The 22,979-nt window shown below is 48.5% G+C and overlaps 1 protein-coding gene across 2 annotated transcripts in view; it reads right to left on the bottom strand.

The window, feature by feature from the left end:
* The window catches only part of FNDC1 (fibronectin type III domain containing 1), a 220,490-nt gene that overhangs the window by 50,548 nt on the left and 146,963 nt on the right, over positions 1–22,979 (bottom strand). The window contains exons 1-4 of one of the 2 annotated variants that reach the window (XM_059083759.2): positions 21,784–21,970; positions 19,380–19,466; positions 18,866–18,952; positions 2,531–2,737 (exon numbers count right to left, since the gene is read on the bottom strand). In XM_059083759.2, the coding sequence (XP_058939742.1) occupies positions 2,531–2,737; positions 18,866–18,952; positions 19,380–19,466; positions 21,784–21,931 (529 nt within the window). In that variant the 5' untranslated portion in view covers positions 21,932–21,970. Of the gene's footprint in view, positions 1–2,530; positions 2,738–18,865; positions 18,953–19,379; positions 19,467–21,783; positions 21,971–22,979 lie in introns of those variants that run through there. The other variant, XM_067011110.1, reaches the window with a different exon arrangement.

Here is a 22,979-nt window from a genome sequence, read left to right as displayed (position 1 = left end):
AGGGACTCCTCTGACCACAGGGTTCAACACTGGCGCCCGGCCTCCCTCCGCAAAAGGCCCAGAGCTTCCAGCCTCCGGTGCCCGCTTTTCCCTCTCCAGCTGCTTTTCACAACACTGAGCGCTACGCACTCTGGGTACCGTCTGCCCTTGTGAGGGACCGCCGGGGAGCTGGTACCCCGCGTGGTGCCTGCCATGGAAGATGCCCAGGAGGACGTGTTTAGTGAATGACTCCGAGGGCGGGGTTTCTGCTGACAGGACCACAGGCCCACCACTTTTCTCCCAGTTTCCTTAACATTTGGCCATTCCTTGCAGTACCACCCTTTCAATGGCATCTCGGTCATCAATGGAATTAAAATCCTATGCAGGATAAAATAAGGAGGCAGGCATCCCCTAACAGAGCAGGCCACTCCGACATCCACGGGAATTCACATCATCCCATCCCCCCGGCCAGGACGGAGCACGTGTCCAGTGAGACCTCCTCCTCAAGGTGACCATTTAGATGGTTCACAATGGCAAGTCCAACGCTTTTTTTTTTTTTCCCCAACGCTTTTTATTTGGTGAAAATTCCTAAGCTAGCAGGTTGTATCAGAAGTCCCAGAGTCCTGAGCTGTCGGTTCAGGCCAGGATCCGGGCCCCACCACTGACCTCAGTTCCAACATTTGCTCAAGTTCAGGAAGCAAAATAAAATAAAAAAAAAATCCTTTTGCTACACTCAGGTGAGGCAGGGCTTCACTACTAACAAAACAAAAAGTTAACAGAACCGGTCAGATGAAACATTTGTCGACACCAAAGGACATTTTAATGTGTGGTGTCTATGAAAGATGCAGAGCAATGAAAACTTTCCACTTACAAAAGCTCTCTCTACAGTATCAGAAATGCAAACCTAGTGACTAGTTATCTGCTGATACCCTGGGTAGAATTTGGCCTGAGTCACCAAAGCAGAGCCACTTAACCTGCACAGTACAACCACTCAAGGCAAGGGGTAGGCCCGGGAATGAATGAATGAATGAATGAATGAATGAAGAGTCCCCAAATTATTCTGTGGCTCCAGGTGTGAGCCTCTAGCTCTGGTCTCACTGCTAATACTGAAGCCAGGCTTCCCGAAGCACGGACAGCTCGGATTTCTCCATTCGCCCCCACGATCCCTCGTTTTCGTGCCGCTTTGGAGCAGACAGGTAGCTAGTCTCTTCTGGCTGGAAAAAGTCTGGAGTCTATTTTGAGGCTTCGATGCCATGCCTGGCTCACGGCTGCCTGTGCCACCACGAGGAGACCCCGTAAAGCCCACAGAACGTCAGGCTGACCCTGTGCATTGACCACCCAACAGACTTTTCCAACAGTGGGCGTGTGAGCAGGGCAGGGAAGGTAACTTCCGGACTCTTTCAGGGAGTGAGTCCAGCCTGGCCTCCCGCTCGGTGTCTCCAGCAGCTCAAATGTGCCCAGGTCAGTCTCCAGCCCCTCACTGCGTAGGCCGGGAGCCAAGCCAAGCCTGATGACCGCATTGCGAAGAGACCCTCGTTCCCACTGGAGTCTTGGGAAGGCCCAATAAATCACACCCTCTTCCTTGCCTGAGCACTGATCCAATTAGAAAGTGAACAAGAATCAGCAGTGGAGGCCAAAATAGCTATGGCTCTTACAAACTAAGCCGGAGAACACGGGGCAGGTGGTACGTTCTAACACCAAAGCCCAGAGTCAGACAGACCTTGCTGCCCCAGGAGCCCTGGGCCCTCCACGGCTCGGGCACGACAGAATGGGTACTCTGCAGCCTGGCTTCAGCCCCAGAGGAGGCGATAGGGAGGGGCCGAGCCACGCTTGCCCAGCGCCTCCTGCCAAACTCATCACATAGGTAAGGGGGCGTGAAGGAAGGGAGAGAAGCAGAAGTGCTGCACGAGTGTTGCAGCGTCTCCACCCCCGAGGAAGCGCCAGGCGTGAGGGATCATTGCTGCGCCCCTGGGAGCGTGGTCCGGGTCCACTATCCAGGCCTATCGAGGGGCAAGGCCAGCAGAGGTCAGGCCTGGAACCAAGCAACCCAGCACATAACCTCTCCCGGTCACAGCCTCCACGGCCTGTGCTTTGATGCTTCCTTCACCCAGTGAGGGTTTGCAAAGAGGAAGGAGGGCAGGCTTGGTCCGCAGGCTCCATCAGCTGCCACCACATTTCATCTCGATGGGACGCAAGGTCCAGTATCCCAGGATCTAAGATGCAGCTTAGAGAGCAAACCGATGAAAGCAGAGCCGAGATGGAGAAGCGTTAGCCCCGCCCCCTCACGTCCAGGAAAACGACCCAGTGCAACTGGGTCAGGAAGCCGCTAAAGGGCACTGGTTGGGCAGCCTTGTCCCACCACGAACAGAAGGTGGAAAGAATGGAGGCATGGACGGAGGATAGAACAGAGAATGAGTTTTTGAATAACTGTAATACCTGGAAAATGAACGTTACAACTGAAATACGACGCTCTGTCACGAACAGGCTTCAAAATCTTGAAATGACAGCCAACATCATTAAAACGTCGAATGGCAATGAACATGAAACTCACCTAGCTTTTTAATTTCGTGTGTTCGCTTATCCCTCGTCAGTGGAACGTAATTCATCTTCCGGCCACTTTCTCCGTAGCCCAGAAGGAAGCCCCGTGATCTGCGTGGACTCTTAGCTCCAGACAGGTGAGGCGCCTTCCACGCCACGGACAGCTGGTCGTTGGAGGAGCGGACTCGGACCCGCAAGGGCTTGTTGGGCACGTCCTTTTCTTAAAGAGGACACGACACAGAGACCATTAAACAGCAAACCCGGGAGCGCACCATCAAGGATGGAAAGCGTATCCAAAGACTGGCCGCCACAATTAGCAGTTTGGCTTAAAACATCCATTTTTGGTAACCAGTTCTAGTAAGAACATCCTTCCCCCAAGGGCATCGACACTCCGTGTCCACGTTCCTCCCCACCGAGAGAGCTCAAGGACTTAAAGTGAAAACATACTGAGTGTGAGACTGCTAGCCAGAAATCTTGGACGTTTTACAATGTTCCTTTTCATCTATTTCCTCTTGCCCCATTAAAGCCAAAACTATATATCTTCTAGTGAAAGCAAAAGGTCAGCATGAAATATAGCAAACATTTTCTTGCTATTTTTAACTGTCTTCCTGGAAGCCGTTCCACTATACAGTTGAAAAAAACGGGCTTTTTTGTCTTTATGGTGAATCACCAAGAACTAAATACCGCTTTCCGGTCTTGATCTTAATTTCTCTTACGTGTGCAAGTCTTGCCCCTTCAGACAAACGCAGCTGCTTTCCCCATGTCTGCTGTTGCCTTCCTGCTAAATGAAGCCATTTAGAGAACTCTTCTTACTAAACGGAAAAGCTCAGGAATCGCTCTAGGGACTTCCCCGGTGGCTCAGTGGCTAAGACCCCGTGCTCCCAATGCAGGGGGCCCGGGTTCGATCCCCGGTCAGCACAACCAAATTTAAAAAAAAAAAAAAAAAGAATCTCTCTCATTGTTAACGTTCTCAAGGCAAGGCATTCCAGTGGCCAATACTTGGTGTTCAGTGTTTTGCTTTTACATCAATTTAGAGCTGATAAGCTTGGGGACGAGGGCTATGGACCATGTGGCAACTACACTGCCTGGTTCTGACAGTGGGCTACATTTCTGGGGATCCAGTTACCTAATGAGTTTCCGTCTATCAACCCCGCCATCAGTTCTGACTGATTTTATTAAACTGGAAAATTCCCACCTAAGCTAACATTTCAACAGTAAGACAAAATACAAAAACAAATGTCGTGAGTTAGTGAGTTTCAATAGCACAGTAAATAGGCATTGGAGATGGTTATTCCGAAAAGCCAGACACCTGGCTCCCATGTCTTGAATCGCAGCAAAAGGAATATCCTTTTGAATATTAGCCGGAGCTATCGAATCAGTCACTGGTCACCGCCATTCCTAGAGGCTACTAAGAGAATACCATGTAATGGTTCAACACATATTTTCCCCAGTACACAAAGTAGAGATTACAGAGATTTTTTTTTTTTTTTTTTTTTTTTTTTTTTGCGGTACGCGGGCCTCTCCCGTTGCGGAGCACAGGCTCCGGACGCGCAGGCTCAGCGGCCATGGCTCACGGGCCCAGCCGCTCCGCGGCACGTGGGATCTTCCCGGACCGGGGCACGAACCCGTGTCCCCTGCATCGGCAGGCGGACTCTCAACCACTGCGCCACCATGGAAGCCCTTTTTTTGTTTTTAATCCAATAATGTAGTCAATGAACCAACTACACAAAACTTTGTCTTGCACCCTGGTGATGTGGGTGTAACCACTTTCTCTGGGGTTATACTACAATTTCAATTTCATTCCAAGTTCAGGGGTAGGCTCTCCATTTCAAGGTCTGGCCTCTATAAAAATTGGGGACCACCAAGCAATTACGGAAATGACAAATATGCTTATCGCTTTAATTCCAAAGAAAATAATTTGCCTGAAGTGTTCAGCACCAAGAGTCCAAGTCATTAATGGCACCGCACTGATGAATCAAAGGAGTTCCTGTATTAATCCTATGAGTTGATTACTCTTATGAGTTCCTAGTGGGAATCGCTTGTTACATACTCATAACAACGTGACGTCCAGTGTTTCTAGAAAGGTACAGGCTGGCAGATCTTGTTAAGTGTTGTGGGTGGCCGTGGACATGGATTTTCTCCATCAGCATGTGTCACTGCCGAACAGCCTTGGTGTGGGGCTGGGGTAAGAATAGTTTTTTAAACACAAATAGGGGAAATATCTTGTAAAATGCACTTGTGGAAAGCAAAATCCGGAAAAGGAGCAGCACGTTTAGTCTCAATGAAGCTTTGGTTTGGTTTTTGAAGTTAGCACATTTGGGGAGGACATTCCTCAGAACAAAATACACAACCGAGTTTAACTTTTCCGGAATGGAGTTTGTGTCATTTTCAGATTTATGCGAAGTTATGAAATAAACTTGACATGAGCCATAAGCAGGGGAATAGAGGTCGAGAGAAGAAATTTTAAAGGAAGCAAAAATCCTTGCTTCATTCTCTTTACATCCTCTAAGTCATGTTTTACTCTGCGTGCCCCCGATACAAACTATCCCCACCCACAAAACTGTTTAAACAGAAGCCCCTCTCACGAGCGATGCCATGGCCTCTCCGCGGTGAACCCCCTGAGGTTGGTGTTGGGTTCCAGAGTGTCCAGCTTTGGACAGGGGTCAGGGCTATGTGTTTTTAAAAGTCTATAAGGTGAAAATGATCTCTGCCAACAACATACGATGCTTATTTTACTTTGAAGAAAAGCTCATACCTCCTCAAGGGAGCCTCGGTGACGCGGGGGTGAGAAATGACTCCTGTTCAGGCTGCCACAGGCCATTTGCTCTGCTCACTTTCCCAGTGGGACTGGCAGCTTCCCCCCAGCCAACCTGGCTACCACAGCCTATCTCCCCAGCAGCAGCAGGAAACGTGGCGGGTGTCCACGGTGCTGTCACCGACTCGGTCAGCCTCAGGGCTGCCTTCCACAGCTCTTGTTCTGAAGCCCCACGGGACACAACCACGCTCCCCTCCATTGCAGAAGGCAGCACATCAGCGTGCGACTCCTGGGATGATCTCCAGCAAAATGGGCAAAGCTACCGAAAACACACGCGTGGGTCTCACGAGAGTCAGCTAAAAAATAAACTACTGACCAGAGATGGCATTCCCCGCTCTGTGGCTCTGTCCCTGTCCTGGGACCCTTCCCGCCTCCCATTTTACAGTGGAACCAGCGTCCGTGGAGAGCGCGCTTTTACCGGGGGACCTTGGGGAGTGTTGTAGGGCTGGGCTCCGGGGACAAACAGCCCCTGACACTCAATAGCAAAATTCTGAACAAACAGTAAGAAGGCAAAAGACCACTGGAATGCCCCAGAATGACAGGGTCCCTGAGGAGGAGGAAGGGGTGAGGTTCCAGGAGCAAGGAGCTCGGTCCCAGACGGCGCAGGTTTTGCCTGAGGTCCTGACCCGCGCCAGGCCCACCGAACGTCGGCCACGCCACCCCCTCAGACTGTACAGGCTTCCCCCCAGGCTCCAGCCTGCTGTCTAACCCTCCACTCCAGGGTTCGAGAGCAAAGCGAGGCCTGCCGGGCGAGCTTTGGGGGCAGGGCTGAGGCTCGTACAACCAACCACACTGACTGCTCTCTACAGAACCTCCCAGTTGGTCACGAGCTCTTGCACGGTTCATTTTAATCGTCCTTCCAGCATTACCCAGATGAGCAGCATCGACGTCATAATCCCCACGAGAAAACGGAGGTTCGAGAGGTGAAGTAGCAGACCCTAGGCCACACGGCTAAGTGCCAAGAGAGACCTGACTTCAGCCACTGATGCCAAGTTCCCTTCTCGTCCACATACACCCCTTCCATTCATGCTCTCCCCTTACCCACGAGCCATCCCACCCAACACCCAACCTCTTCTGCTAATGAATGTGGGACAAGGGTTCTGAGCTGGACAGGCCCCCTTCCGAGTGAGAGCATAATGCCTTGCGCAGTAGGCATTACATTCGCATGTATGCGTTTTTTTTCATGAATCAGACGGTACACTCAGCAGGTAGCTAAGGAACCAGAGAAGGCCCCTCCCCCAAGACTGTCCCAGACGACTGTCCCCAGACCGCGCAGAGGCCACTGACACTGGAAACCAGAGTGAGGGGACGATGTCATCCGTCAACACACAGCCCTCCGTCCTGCAAATCTCTGAGTTCACAAAAGCCAACCACAATTTTTTTCAAGTACTTTCAAATCTTCCTTCCTTTAAAATTCTGGTGATACATACTTTCAACAGCTTTTATAGATCTTTTATAGATCATCTGGGAGTCCTCTTTTAAGCTGATGCACACATGAAGAAAAACTATTCATATGGTTCAAATTCACTTGCAAGGAGATTATCTGTTTTCTCTAAGCCATATGTGATAGCCTCACAGAAGCCTTCTGAAAATTTTCTAATAAATCCCTGTAAATCTTTTATCTTGAAAACAGGAAGTCACAATTGCCAAGAGTAGTCAAGTTCACATCCACTAGTGCCGAGTGTACTTTAAACTTGGCAGGACACACTCCATCCATCGCTCTGGGTACCACATAACCAGGTAGATGTTGTACAGAACGGGTCGATCACAGAAGACCTACAGTGATTACACACCATACACTAGGCAGGTCAGCTGGGTGAAACAATTACCATGTAGATTATGATAAGTATCCAAAAGCCAGGCACAGTTAGGACGTCTCTCCCAGGACTTCCATGGTGGTGCAGTGGTTAAGAATCCGCCTGCCGATGCAGGGGACACAGGTTCTAGCCCTGGTCTGGGAAGATCCCACATGCCGTGGGGCAGCTAAGCCCATGTGCCACAACTACTGAGCCTGCGCTCTAGAGCCCGCGAGCCACGACTACTGAGCCCATGCGCCACAACTACTGAGGCCTGCGCCACAACTACTGAAGGCTGCGCACCTAGGGCCCGTGCCCTGCAACAAGAGAAGCCACAGCAATGAGAAACCCGCGCACCTCAACGAAAAGCAGCCCCCGCTCGCCACAACCAGAGAAAGGCCGCGCGCAGCAACGAAGACCCAACGCAGCCAAAAATAAATAAATGTATAAAAATAAATAAATAGAAGAATCTCTCTCCCGATTTGTATCACCAGCTGTGCAAATTGGCAAGTATTCTGAAATTGGAGGGAATTAAAATCTGTGTTCATCACAAAGAAAAAAAATCCAAAATTCAACATGACGCTTTGCCCATTTACAATTCACTGCTAGTTAAACGTGTCGTTTCTGAATTGGGCTTCCACGGGCTCAAAAGTAGGGGTCTGAATCTGAGTCTACCTCTCACTGCCTGTGTGATTTTGAGAATCCTCCCCGAACCTCAATTTCCTCCTCCGTAAACTAGCGTCTAGCACACTGGGTTTTGTAATCGAATCCGCATAAAGCATTTCACATCGTCCTGGCATCTGTCAAGCACACATTAAGTGCCTGTTGTGTTTGTGGTCGTGATAAAAATGAAATCACCCACTTATCAGATTCAGTGCATGGGTGGGTGGCTCCTTCCAGAAAGTGAGCTGTGGGTGTATCACAAAGCTTTTCGTGATGCCCGACACACAGTGGGCACTAAAAAACTGGGTTCCAAAGAACCAGACGTGAGCAAAAGAGATGGACTTATTGCCAAAGCCTCTACAAATATGAGGCTGTCTCCATCCGGGTGACTTTTTTTGTACCATAAATAGAAAGCACTGTTCTCACTGCCCTCATCGGCGTCTCAGTTACCAGTCACCCTGAGCGGGTCCCTCCTCTTCGTTGGCATAAAAGTACACGGCCACTGCTGTCGGGGACCGCTTTCCCTGGCCTGGCCCCAGCTAGCAGGACATTCTCGTTTTCCAGGAGAAGGTGAGGGATCACTTAGTCTAGAGCTTCTCCGAGTAAGTGGTCCTGTCCCACTTAGGCACCAACCAGACTCCCACCGTGCTGACCTCCAAGCTTTGAGAAGATGGTCCTTATCCTCATCCTGGGGTGCTCGCTGGCCTTCCGCTCGCCCAGCCTCGGCCGCGGGCAGCGCCCCCCCCGCCCTCCCCAAGCAGCAGACCTCAGGGCCACCAGGGACCCCGGTCTGAGGGCCCGCAAGGCACCGTCCTCAGGCTGCACCGTGCATCAGAACACCTGAGGGCTTGTGAAAACACACCTCCCTCCCACGTCTATCTGTCTGGGTGAGACTCCAGAGCTTGTATGTGCTTTTGATGAATAAGCATGATTAGGAAGAGGAGAGGAGGCAGGAGAGGGGGAGGGAAGATGCCTTAGAGGCGGTGACATGAGCTGTCTCAGCCGGAGGAGACAGACACGCGCGTTGCTGCCCTCACTGTGAGTCTGGGTCCCCTGCCCGGTCGGCAGCACCTCACAGCCTCTGTCTGCCAAGGGCTCCTTCTCCCTGGCTGAACTCTGACGCATAAACCTCCTGCAACACCTCTGATGAGTCCCAAAGCTCTGCAGGACCTCAGTACGTTGAACGATGTACCGCCTTGTTGCCTATTTGGACGGGCCCAGCTAGTTAACAAGGAGAAAGGAAATCTCACGGCTTCATTTTGTTAGAGTGTCTGTCAGAGCATCACCAACCTTCCCAAGCTATCGGGTCCCTACCAGGTAAGTCATTGGACAAGCATCCTCACACCAGGTAAGTCATTGGACAAGCATCCTCACAATAACTCAATAAACACCCCACTGACAGACACTAAAACTGAGGCTCAGAAAGATTAAGGGGGAATCTTGAAGCTGGGCAGCAAGAGGCACTAAGCTGGCCCCGGAACGCAGGCCTGTCGGAGCTATGGCCCTGGTTCTCTGCTCTGTTATTCCGGAACTCGCGGCGGCTGCGGTGGTGGCGCCGCCAGCAGCGCGCTGTGGCATAAGCGTGGCGCGTGTCTGGGACGGGGTCCCCCTTGGTGCTCCACAGACACCTCTGGTGAAGGACTGGTCTGCAGAGCCAGACATCACCATCTAAGACTTTCATGCCGTGAGCACCCCTGCTCCAGGAGATGCCAGCTACGTTCCTTCCCAAGGGCCTGGCTGCTCTTCCGGGGAGGCGGGTCCGTTTGTTCCATCTTACATTCACCCGTGTGTCCGTCTCCGAGGAGCGACCATCTGATGAAGAGCCAAGTACTTGGTCAGCTACCCCAATGGCCTGGCTGCCCGACTCACCCCGGGAGGCGCTGTGGACACCAAGGGGAGAATCTCGACGCCCTTCAGAGACACCAGAACAGCACCCCTAAACCATCGCCTGGAGTCAGTCCATCGCTGCTGCTTTTTGAGGGGTTGGGAGAAGAGAGACGGTCTTGAAAGAAAAAAGAAAACCCAAAAAACCTTGATCTCCCCAGAGCTAATCAGTGTCAACTACAAATAATGTTAAGGATTGGGAAAGCCTCTTGTAAGGCACTTAAAACTACTTTTAATACAGACAAACCTAAGTGCCCTCAGTTTAAGACTTCTGGGGCGCCCTGTCCAGGTTTCACAGAGACTCCTCTTTTCCTGCTTCCTGGGATCAAGCAGGGACAGCCAGGCTGTCACCAGCTGAGGAAGCCACGGGGAATCCTACTCGACGTGGGGTACAGAAAGGGACGGTGCAGTCAGAGGCCAACCCCACAGGCTGGCACAAGGCTGCCAGCATCTGTGCCCCCAGTGGGGTCCTCAAGATCCAGCAGGACTGTCTCAGAAATAAAGCAAATGCTGCAGCCAACCCGGGACCACTCCATTCCAACCATGTTGTTTTGTTTGGCTGTTTGTTTCACAAAAGTGCTGACTCACTTTACCACTGAACAGAGCTCCTCAAACGCCTCCCGGAGGTTTATGTAACAGCAAAGAAAATGAGCTCAATCCCCAGAAGCCTGGAGCGTGGCAATTTAGCCCCAATCTCGGTTTTATCTCAAAATTGCATCGGAATTTTATAGACCACTCTGCAATATTTTGGTGTTTGTTTTAAAGTCAAACATAACATTTTAAATGACCGGCCATCAAGAAACCACTTCCCGTCGGATCTGCGTCGTTTATCTCATGCCTTCCTGGACTCCGGGCAGTGCCATGTTCTCCCGAGTTCTGAGAACCCGCTTTGAGAAGCCCCAAGAATGACCGGTATGTCAGTCAGTGGCTGACTCCGAGCCCAGCGGCGCTATGAACGTCGGGGAAAATTACACCGTCAATGTCACCGCACAGGACTGAGGCTGCCAAGGCCAGGTCGCCCCGTGATGGCAGCCAGCAGGACATTAACGACACAGGCAAACTCTGCACAAGCGGGCGATGAAGCCGTGCTCTACTACCAGAACAAGAAATCAGCAGTCCTGTAACTGTTTGCATGGACACATCCCTCAGTCTTACAGATCATAAGCCCTTTGAGGGGTGTATCTCCCTACGTTAAGCCAAGAATTTTTCTCCACCACCACGAAGGCAGAGCTAAGGTCTCTGCGTCCTACCCAGGGCAGTGGCTCAACTACAAGCCTGGAACGGTGACACAGTTGCCGACGTGCTCAGCCACCGGCACCGGGGCCTAGGGTGAGCCCTTGCCTGGGCCCAGCTCACTCGCTTCCCATCCCTGGCCCGGCCTCACCTGACCCAGGGTGGCAGGAAGGATGAGGAGCTCCTGCAGGTGACCCGCTGCAAAGCTTCCTCCACGAGGGATGTGAAAGCACATCGTTAGAAGAATCTGCTGGACCCATCTGGTGGTGCTTCCGTTTTCAGCCACGCTTCCTGAGGACTCAAGAGGGCCACAGAAAGCAAAGGAAGCAATCATCCTCTCCTGAGCTCCTTAAGGGCTGAAATGTCCTCACCCCACAGGGGACACAGAGCCTGCTGGTCCATGTAAGCTAAGAGGAGGGGGTGTTAAAAATTCTAAGAAAAATTATTCAAAGCCTTTTCTTTGGTTTGGTTTGTTTTAGTCTAAAGCTCTTCCGCATTTGTTTCATCTGGGAGTAGGACACTCGGCAATGCAGTTGTTTTCTGGGTCTGAAAGACCTTTTCCTGTTGAACGGCTACTCATTATTTCAATGTTTAGCGCTATCCAACGTGCCATTTGCAAATGAAAGATCCAGTTACAGTATACGAATAGGTTGACAACTGAGAAAAGAAAGCGCTTTCTTTCAGGACTGACGTCTTCCTTTGCAGGGAGCCTATGTAAGAAGCTGCAACCCTCTTCAGTGACATCACCGCCCCTCCCACCCTCTTCTTCACTCAGACACCGAAAGAAAAGCTGGTGACAGACACGCAGTCAGAAAGTGGCATCCAGCCCCCGAGATGCTGGCCTTATCGGGCCAGTGGGTTTATTAACTACTGCAGGTTCCTCTAAGACTTGAGGGCAAGGTCGGCCGACATTCCATTCAAGGCCACACACGTGGGGACAGTGGGGACAGTTCATGCCCCCAGCCGTGCACAGCCCCTGCCCCGCCCACTCGAAGCAGCCTCTCATCTGCCTCTGAAATAAGCGCCCGCCCGCCGGAGGAAAGGGCCTCTCTCACAGTCGCTCGTTTCCTAACAATTCACTGAAGGGAAAATCTGTGCACAGATATTTACACTCAGCAGTGCAGACATGGAGATGAAACACCGCAAAATGTGGGTTTCAGCCCAGCTGTCCCGGAAGGCTGCTCACCACTGCTGCCTCTTGCCCGCAGCTGGCCGGCGCCGAGTCCTTCCCACGGCATTCTTGCTGGGGCTGAAACTCCCGAGTTCCCACCCAAGGACGTCTGGCTAAATGACGTTCAACAGCTCTGCACACAAGCCTCTACTGCCCACTTGTCACGATTGAAGAACAGCCTCTAAGGTTGGTGAAGTCTAACCACATTCTGATGTGAGAGGCGGCTTTGAAGCAGGCACTGACATAAAGAGACCTGAGCCCCAGGATGACCGTGGAGAGAGGTAACCCCACAGCAGGTGGATCTGACTGTGTCTTCACAGAGGACACCAATCTCCAAATGCATCCAACGCCATCCTTCCCCCAGGCCGCCCCAAGAAACAGGGGGCAAGAACTCGGATCTCTTGACTAATGACAGCACCACAAAGTGACGACCAAGTGGCCTGCCCGGGGCCAGACCAGAGTCAGCAGCTAAACGAGACGCGGGCGCCCGACCTCCCGACACTCCTCCAGAGCGCAGGTTGGAACAGAAGCAGCCTCCAAATTTATTTCACTCAACAAACATTTCTTGAGCACATACTATGCGCTTGGCCCAGGCTCTGGAGATACAAAGATGAGTAAATCATTTTGCCCCGCCCCGGAAGAGCTCCCCATGCAGGCCAGGAACCACAAACCGGGTCTGCCCTGTGAACTGCACGCTTCCAAAAACACTAACGATTGCATGAGAGAGCTACTGAAAATATCATGTCACAGACGTCCCTGTGGGCCGAAGAACTGTTAAATTGAAACCGGTGTGTGCAAAGAGGACAGTCTTTGATTCGGAAGTTAACAAGTTTGAACTGGGCGACACTTAAAGCTCAAGTCCAACACTCAGCAGCCCCAGGATCTGGCTCCACGATTATCTGACGGCCGCCCAGGACGGCAGCGCTGTCTGTGGTTCGCCTATTGCTGTACCACACAGGCTACTCTTTCCCAGAGTCATATACACACACATCAGTTTAAGTGAGTTAACACGGCCCGTCTCCTTGGCTCATTTGGCAGAATGCCTGCCGTTTGCATCCAGGGAAGGGGAGGGCAGCACTTCCAGTGTATCACTGGAGACAGTTCTTTATCCTGGGCACCTTTGTGTATTCAGTCACAAACCCAACAACCAGAAACTGTAATTCAGTGTCTCTTCCTTGGCTAATATGCTTCCTGGATTTGCTGACCTAAGACACTGCAGGTAGGGTAGAGACCAAGGCAAACAGCCATCTCTCGGGAATGCTTCCCAACCGCTTGCAAAGCTTAGGATCACTCATTCAAAGTGCCTTAGTGTCATTAATTCATGAAATTTCAAAGCTGAAAGGAACCCGAGAACCTTAGAAGGAAGCTTAGAAACCGAGAAGGTTCTTAGAACAGAGCCTGGAGCCTTCCTGGGGGGCCCCATCATTGTATGGCTGAGGGGCTCAGAAGATCAGCTCTCACTGTTGGCTGAGCCGGAGTCTGGGCTGCAAGAGTGTGCAGTGGAGATGATTATGGTTTGATGGATTAATTAGGCTCTAAGTTAAGAGATTAGGGAAGGAGCACATCTCAAGACAACGGGTTAGAATTTTCAAATTCCACATCGGTCACATCCATATAAACAAACTAGCAAGAAACTGTACCTGGAGATGGCTGCTCGTGCTGATTAACTACCGATAGAAAAAGACCAAAGCGCATGCTCGGGGCATGCCTTCCTGATACGTCCACAGACGTTTCCTATGAAGGGAGTGCCAGGCAGGAAAGGAAAGAGGCCAAGCTTTGGTTTTCAGGGTTTCAGAGTTTCACTGTTTCAGTGTCAAACAATTTGACACCTGTTCAGATCAGCTTTTGAGCCAGTTCCTATGGGGGAGGGGAGGCTCCAAAGTTGAGTCCAACCCCAGAACAGCCCTCGGGTCTAACCACGCTTGCAAAGAAGCTTTACGTGTCTGAAGTCGGTCTTAAAGAGCACAGCAACCTTTCCTCAGAGCCACGAGGAGGGAACGGAGCCGTGAAGGCTTAGAAGTCAAGAGAGGGAAGGCAAGAGATGTCACCCTGATGACCTTTACTGCCCAGGGAGGCAGGAAACAAGGTTACTTGCTAGAAGCGAGAGGAAGGCAGGCGGGGCAAGGAGCCTGAAGAAAGTGGCCACATTTTGGACTAGCCACTGTGGGAGAAAGAAAGGAAACTGAGTAAGGACAAGTAATTGCCAAGCAGAGCCGAGGGCCCAGATGAAGTTAGAAAACCAGCTATAAGAAGCTGTCACAACGCATATCAGCTTAGCTCTTTATTTCTCCCACAAGGCTCAGCAGCTGGCACGCAGGAGGGGAAACCAGAGAGCTGGGAGGAGGGGGGTGACTGGCATGGCCATGCTGACAAAAGAGTGCAGCTGAAATGCTGGCGCCCCAGATAAACTAAGCAAGAAATGAGCCAGGAGACGGCTTCTGGACTCTGGAAAGGGGAAGGGTCTACAGACCCAAAGCTTGATTGGATCCGAAACAAGCTTCTGACGTGAGAGCCCTGAAGAAGCGAGATGATGGGGAATTTCATGATTCTAGATCGTGGAGGGGAGCAACTTCCTCTAAAGGGACAGGAGTGAGACTATCAAATGGACCATTGTCACGGAGGAGGATGCAGCCCAGGACATGGGTGTGGCCAGGCGCCCAACGAGCCAAGTGCCCTCAGGCTCTCTGGATTCAGGGAGTAACCTGGCGGTCAGGGGGTGACTGTGATAGGGAAAGGAGTGGCTGGGCCACAGGCACCATGGCAGTCAGTGTTGGTTGAAAATGGCCTAAGAGAATTGTGGACTCTGTGCTGAACTTGAGTCTGAGCAATAATTGAACTGTAAAAAAAAAAAAAAAAAAAAAAAAAAAAAAAAAAAAAAAAGTAGTAAGCTTCGTGAACTAAGTATAATGTAAAGAAAATATGAGGCATAAATCTGACTTTTATTTTATGTCTAGTTTGGGCACCATAGCTTAAGGAAAGCACAAAGGACTAGGTTTTTAGAAAACCATAACATTATTTACAAAATACACGGGATCCTACCGAGAGCTAAAATTTCCCAGATGAAGAGCTAGTGAAAGCAGATGAATTGCCCTCTGAGTCCCTGGGCTGGAAGCGGAGGCCACCGTGGTCCTCGTCCCTGGACCGTGGTCCTCATTTTGACTCCCAGCGCCTGGTTCTGCACAGAGCAGGTGACCCAGATCCCGTCACAGGAAGAAAGCTAAAACGACTTCAGAAAAGTCTGAGGGAAAGCGAAATAATAGGATTCCAATATGTGAAGGGACTTGCAACATCTCTTCCCTGGGGACAAAACAAAGGGAGATGGGTTTACATCTCAACAGGAGAGATTTTACATTCACCTATGAAGAACATTTTCTAACAAGATGTGAGATGAGCTCCCCAGAGGGGAAGTCTGCACTTCTGCCCTGGGGTTGCAGTTATGCTCAGATTCTGGGTCCTGAGAGTGTCCACACTTGCGTGAGTGACCACCTGAGAATCACTCAGGTCCAGCCCACCTCCAGGACTCCCTGCACGTGTTTCCTGCCCTCTTGTGGCTCCTCAGTCCCCATCTCAGCCATCTTATCGGCACCTCCCAGGCTCCGCCACCCTGCTTGTTCTATTTCACAGTGCTGTTGCTTTTTCAAAGCATTTATGATTATGTTACAGGCTGAATTTTGTGTCTCCCCACCCCCCAATTTTTTTATGTTTAAGACCTAAACCCTAGTTACCTCAGAATGTGACTGTGTTTGGAGACTGGGCCTATTAAGAAGTGATCAAGTTAAAATGAGGTTATTACTAAAGTGGCCCTAATCCCATCTGACTGGTGTCCTTAGAAGGAGCAGAAATTTGGACACACAAAGATACCAAGGATGCCCACAGAGGGAAGGTAAGCCAAAGAGAAAGACAAATCTGCTGACACCTCAGGAGAAATCAAATTTGCTGACACCTGAATCTTGGACTTGTAGACTCTAGAACTGTGAGAAAATAAATATCTATTGTTTAAGGTAAGCAGTGAGTGATATTTTGTTATGGCATCCCTACCAAACTCATACAGGTTGTATGCATTACTTTTTGCTTACAGGTTTATTGTCTTTCTTTCCCACTAGAATATAGTCTTCATTAAGGCCATTAAGGCCCTTGTCTATCTTATTCACTATTGCGTCTTTTGCACCCAGAACTCTGCCTGGAAAGCCTCAGGCCCTGAATGACTTAATTAAATAATTAAAGTCCTATTTTTAAGTAAAGACAATGAGGTCAAGATGGATTCCAGCCAGCAAAGGAGGCCTTCTGAAATCTGAACTGAAACCACTGTTTCCAGCAGAATAAAAGAACGGATTTTCCTCTGGTTTCAAATAAACACCGGAAGAGCGTGAGGTATTACCGATCAAAGCCCTAGAGCCAACGCTTGGGGCCTCACACCAGGTGCAGAGGCTAATGTCTGCGTTTCTAGGACAAATCCCTTCCTTTGCATGAAGATACCTGGAATTCAGAGTAGTACTTCTTTTGTTTAAGAGGATTATCATATATTAACAATTTCCTCAGAACAATAGCATAGCATATCTTCCAGGCCATATTTTAAAAGGTACAGATGGGGCTTCCCTGGTGGCGCAGTGGTTGAGAATCCGCCTGCCGATGCGGGGGACACGGGTTCGTGCCCTGGTCCGGGAAGATCCCACATGCCGCGGAGCAACTAAGCCTGTGAGCCATGGCCGCTGAGCCTGCGCGTCCGGAGCCTGTGCTCCACAACGGGAGAGGCCACAACAGTGAGAGGCCCGCGTACCGCAAAAAGAAAAAAACAAAACAAAACAAAACAAAAAAAAAGGTACAGATGCAGGTTGATCCCCTATTGCTAATTTCTCATAAATTATTTTTTAAATTTTCATTAACAATGAAATGTGATTTTTTTCTGGAGCACACTGTAACCAAGTCTGTGCATTCTGGATATGCATTTTTTTTAAGTTCTGCTTTATATCATATACTGCAAAAGGTTTTGGCTAGCAGTTTGTTCCAGCATCTTTTTAAACATAATGTATGGCAAATACAGTGTTATGTATTATAGCAGAGCATTCTTTGGCAACTAGGGCCTACAGAGTCTCCTGCAGAGAGAGGTTAAAGGATCTCACAGTCCGTAAAACCAAGAGTGAGCTGGGGCATGATTGTCTGTGGTTCCCAATTCCCAGGGTTTCTGTCACGTGTGCTTACTCAGAAAGGACACACACACCCGCTCTCACACACACACCTGTTTCTATTAATGAAGGCATAAGAAATTAACTACTGAAGAAAAAGAAAATTACTTGTTCTAAAACTGCCATTCAGAAAACTCTATTAGGAAGATGATAAAAATAAAATGGTTATTTAAAATACAAAGTATAGGGGCTTCCCTAGTGGCGCAGTGGTGGAGAGTCCGCCTGCCGATGCAGGGGAAGCGGGTTCGTGCCCCGGTCCGGGAGGATCTCGCATGTTGCGGAGCGGCTGGGCCCGTGAGCCGTGGCCGCTGAGCCTGCGCTCCGCAGCGGGAGAGGCCACAGCAGTGAGGGGCCCGCGTACCGCAAAAAAATAAAAAAATAAAATACAAAGTATAAAATTCAAATACAAGGCACAGTATATCTGTCAGGAAAAGGTTTATGTGTGCCTGTGAATGTTTACATGTGTATCTTTAGGGGAAGATAACCTCTGAAATAAACGTCCTTTCATTTTGCACATTTTCTATGTGTACTACCTTCTTGACTCTTTTACTGTCAATGTCTTCCAAGGTTTGATCCTTGGCTTCTACTCTTGTCTCTCCTAATTCTCACCCACTCATCACTCTCCCTGCTTTAGTTCTCACTCTACAGCATGAGTCCTAAACCCACGCCTACCTCTTGCTTCTCTCTTCCAACCTTCAGGCCCTCATCTCCAATCACCTGAGACATCGCCACTACATCCCCTCACGTCCAATGTATTTAAACAAGAACATATCACCTTTCCTAGAAATCTAGTTTCCTTTTCTGGTTGTTTTGTTCTTCCACGCCCTTTTTGTATAAAGCAGACTTTGAAAACTGCCTACACCCATCAAATCTGACCTGAGAAGCAGACTAGAGTCATTGGTTTCCACATACCCACCTTCCTCTCAACAACAATACCAGATTGATGTATGTAAAAACACTGCTCCTGGCCACACTGCCTTTGGGATGTCACCCAACCACACTCTGAAATAACTGCTTTCATTTTGCATCAGCGTTTAACCATTAATCAAATATATTCATGAAGCACACAGGAAATGTCAACACTTCTCTCAACAAGTAAAACAACATGGCCAGACAACATCAACATCCAAATGATAAAACACACATATATACAAATATGGAGCAGAGATGGAAGGCAGGTTATCGAACATATCACAAAATATCCCATGGATAAGAAAAGAGAGAAAGCCTTGATGCAGCACATTAGCCAATAAGAGCCACCATTTGGTGGGCCCCATTCATTTCTGCATCCACAGGGAGAAGAGCTGTAAATATCCTCATCGGGCCAGGACTGCCATCTCAACCACCATATTTGCCTGTTAACAGTGCAACGGCATCCCCAGATGTAGACGAAGGCAGGCCCCCACGCCAGAACATGAAAGAGCAGTGAGGAGTGAGCAACGCCGGCTGCAGTCTGGCCCATCCGGCGCAGAGCAGATAGACCAGAACCGTGCAGCACGTGTGTTAGTTTAGCGATGGGAACCAAATGAAGGTGTGTGAGCACGTGTGTGCGTGACAGGAGCACAGCCCTCTTTTGAGATGGTGCTTCAGCGAAGACATGAACCAAATGAGCAAATAGTCCCTGTGACGGTTTCATTAAATGGTCCTGGACCCTTCATGGGAAAACCACCAATCTTGATCCGTTCACCTCCTAAATTAGGAAGATGTAACTTGATAGTTAGAAAGGAGGACTGTTGGACTGTCCACATTTCAGCGCATCCCTAAACGCATACTTCAACAGTCTCTTCAACAATCTTCCAAAGGATCTACTTAGGCCATATGAGTCACTATAGGCCCCTAACCTGTATGGACAACACACATTTTTGGTCTTTTATACCTAGTTTACTCTAATGAGCACTCCGAAACTTGAGACAAAACGCTAATAACCTACATCAAAATTATTTTCAAAGAAGGGATAAATCTCTCCCAGCTTTCAATCTTTCAGCTTGCCATACAAGTCTAAAAATTTCTTGTTTGGGAACTCTTTAATGATTCTAGATTTGTATTGACCTGATGAAGCAAAGGATCTCCCAATCTAAGTCACAAAAATACAGCCTCCGATTCTAGATAAGACTTACCAGGCAGGCTTTCAGCTCTGTGAACTGGACAGCTCACTCCACTGTTGTTTTCTGCAGTGACCAGCACAAAGTACACTACCCCCGGCTCTGAAACATACGGTTTATATCAAGCCACCGTTTCACATCTCCAGGAATGACAACTTAAGTCACCGTCTTCCTTACACCAGTTATAACCAAATATAAAAATCTGAATTAAGTGACCAGTCTAACTATAACTTTCTCTCTTTTCTTTAACCAAAATCATTGACATTCATCCCAGACAACTGAAGCACACCTGACCAAAACAACACAAAATTTATTTAATACAAAGTACATGACATACGTAATAAACCTGGATTCATGAACAGTCAACGAGAAAAGCTTTTGCGGTTTTTTAATGTGAAATCAATGTAGGAAACAGGCATGCACTGTCCACTAGATAACTGGTTTAACCCACAGTGTTAGTAACTACAAACAATATTTCCCAATGGCAACTCCAAAAAATAGTGAGAAAACTTCAGTGTAACTCATAAAATTTAGCGCATGGGAAATCTTCATTGCAATAAATAAAGCTACATGGAATTTTCCTCTTTTCATAATACAATATTTCCCTTACTATGTGTACATGCTATCTTTGACTATTTCAACAAATATCTAGAAAAACATTTCCTGGGATCTTGGATATGCTAAGCTTGAAATAATTGGGCTCCACTTTTTGACATGCATCTACAGGTCAAGGACACATAGCGAAGGTCTCTTTGGCTTGAGATCCTGAAGTTGCTGGGACGCAAAAGGAAACCCAGACACCGTTTTACAAATGGAGGGTACCCTGAACTTGCAGCTTCAAAAAGTGAAACCCTAGTAGTGCTGGTTTTCCTCCAAATGAATTATTATCTTATGAAAGGTAAGTGAAGGTGCCAATTCCTTGAAGAGATGACAGTCTGTGGGCCTTTGAGGGCATGAAGGGTTGGAGAGGTAAGAGCTCTGTCAAAGGCAATGACGTTCATTGCATTGCTCAAAGTGAGGGGCGTTCCTTTCACAAAACTTCAGCTCTCAAGCCAGAGGCCCGGGGGCAGCCGCACACCTGGGACCCCTGCTATGCTCAAGACTGGCCCGCCTTCTGTCTGACCATGGCAGGGCCTGGTGGCATTGAGGGTTTGGCAAGACCTGCCGGCCTAACTGGGAAATGCTCTAGGTTCAGACAAAAAGCAAAACCAGGCTTCGCCAGGCACTTTCTCTCTTCGCTCTGAGCTTATTCGTATTTCAAAGAAACTTCATCCACGTGTCTCTCTGATTCTGTTCAGTTACCTTGTCAGAAAGATGCTGAGGAGACACTCTCAGTGTGCAGGGAGTTCTAGGGCTTTCTTTCTGCATGTTTGTCTTCTCTGCAGCAGCCCTAACAACACAAGGATTGAGCAAGCAAATGTGACGCTGCTCGTGCCTTTGGTGGGACAGAAACTCCATTTAACCTCACACTAGGACTCTGTGGGGCCCTAGTGACACGGAGGAGATTCAGATCCAGTGAAACGTATGTTTCGCTGGAACCACGAAGACGGGAATCTGTCCCTCTTTGTCTCCCCTCCGTGCACTTTCTGCTGTGCTCCCCAGAAAGCTTAATATCACAATGCAGGAGGTGGAGTAGGAGTAAGAGTACTGGACGGTGACCAGGAAACTAAGAAGCCACAAGCTGGTTTTGATCCACTGAAGGAAGGCAGCAGAATACTAACGTGGCCGGAGGGGAACCTGGTTGTCACAGGTGCTGACTTCTGTTCCTTCCTATGATCCATCTTAAGGTTGGACCATGAGATGACTGTAGAATAAACAGGGTTTCAGGCCAGTGGGACCAAAAAAGCAGAAGACAGAGGATCCACTGGAGGCAGCTCAAAGCCTAAGTTCAAAACCACCTATACCTGCACTTATAAAGGAATATATTTAGGCAAAATGCGAAATACCCCAAACTTCCAGAATCAAATCCAATGGCGAGAAATGTTATGTCTTTGAACCACATGTGGCAAAGCATGACACATCACACACCCCTACAGGGACATATTACTTGGGTAATCCCTCATTATAAAATGGTTTATAAATTAGAAATCTCAAGCTCAGGCGACAGACTTGTCCAGTTGTCAAGTTCCTATGAGACAAAAAAGGGTCAATGTATTTTCCAAAAGCACATCCAGAAACTAAAAATTGTTTCCTACATCAATTTGGAGAGAGATCCAGGAATACTGGACTTCAAATGCAGGCTGAGGAAGCCCATGGGCAAGATGAAGGTGGATGTTTAATAGCCTCTTGACCTTGGCTGTCCATCCCCAAAGAGCCACTGGGTACCATTTTTGTCCCACAAATAGTCACCCTGAGAATGGAAGGAGAATGTAGGTGTACAGTTAGTTCTGACCGGGAACAAGACCAGAGTGTCACTTACCCACATCCTCAATAAGGAAGGAGTGTGTCTCCGCATTCACCTTGATGTATTTAAGACTTTTCAGTGACTTCCCATAGGCAATGTTGTAATGCTCCACGAGTCTACCGGTAGCATCTTTGGGTGGGTCCCACGTGACTTTCAGGCCCATTTTAGTGGACAGCAGTTTCACATGCCTTGGCTTCAGTGGGTGATCAGCTATGCAGACAGCACAACGATCAACTCATGGGAAGGGCAGCTCGGGAAATCGAATTTTTTCCAATGTTCTCTGACATGGTTAGCGAACGAGCAAATGACTGTCAATGTGTCTGATCCTGAAGGCTTTAAGTACTGTCACATTTGGACATCGATACAGTGCGACAGCAAAACAGACATACCAAACCCACAAGCTTTTATGTATTTCAGGGAACTGTGGGTGGTAAATTTAGACTAAAAGTAAGACAAATCAAAATAAACTCTAGGTGTTCTCCAGCTTGATCATGTTGCATTGCTAGTGCAAGATTAACAAAATAGTAACTTGACATGTTCTCCAGAAGCATTCATGTATTAAATAAATTCTTAGGATTTTCCATGGTACAGCTGGACAATCTTTCAAACAACTCTTGAGAAGAAAAACATAAAACTCTCATGATCAGGAAGAATTTCCATTGTATCCAAAGTGAGATAACAGAATCATTCGTTTCCACGAAGAAAACAAACCAAGATCAACACCTTGAAAGAGAGGTAACCCGCTGGTTTTATCTGCATGTAACTAATTTAAATGTTTCCATATTTTGTCCCAGAAGAGGAAGGACAAATTATTAAGAAGCACATTTTTATTTCCAGTTATGCAAAAGCGTGTTCTTGATTTTCAAAAATAACCAAAATGAAACATAATATTTTGTCCAACAAAACATCTCAGCTCATGATGTAACCGATATTGCGATGCAACATAATATAAACAGATGCTAATATTCACGCAAGAGTCAATTCTGGGGCAAATCTGGATCTGAAACTGATTATTCAATGATGCAAGGCCTTCTCGGGGGTGGGGGGAAAGTAATCTTAAAAACCCAGAAACATTTAAACTTGGTAACATTAAGAAAAATGAATTTAGACTCTCATAGAAGAAGAAAGGGAAAAAGGAGTGTTTCGTGATAACATATAGATTGGTTAGTATGTGACTGAAACACCAATGAAGATTCTGAACAAAATAAGTG

This window comes from Kogia breviceps, chromosome 13 (assembly GCF_026419965.1).
Source record: "Kogia breviceps isolate mKogBre1 chromosome 13, mKogBre1 haplotype 1, whole genome shotgun sequence".
Lineage (NCBI taxonomy): Eukaryota > Metazoa > Chordata > Mammalia > Artiodactyla > Physeteridae > Kogia > Kogia breviceps.
The sequence above is the reverse complement of the archived record's forward strand: the minus strand, read 5'-3'. Positions and strand labels throughout refer to the sequence as shown.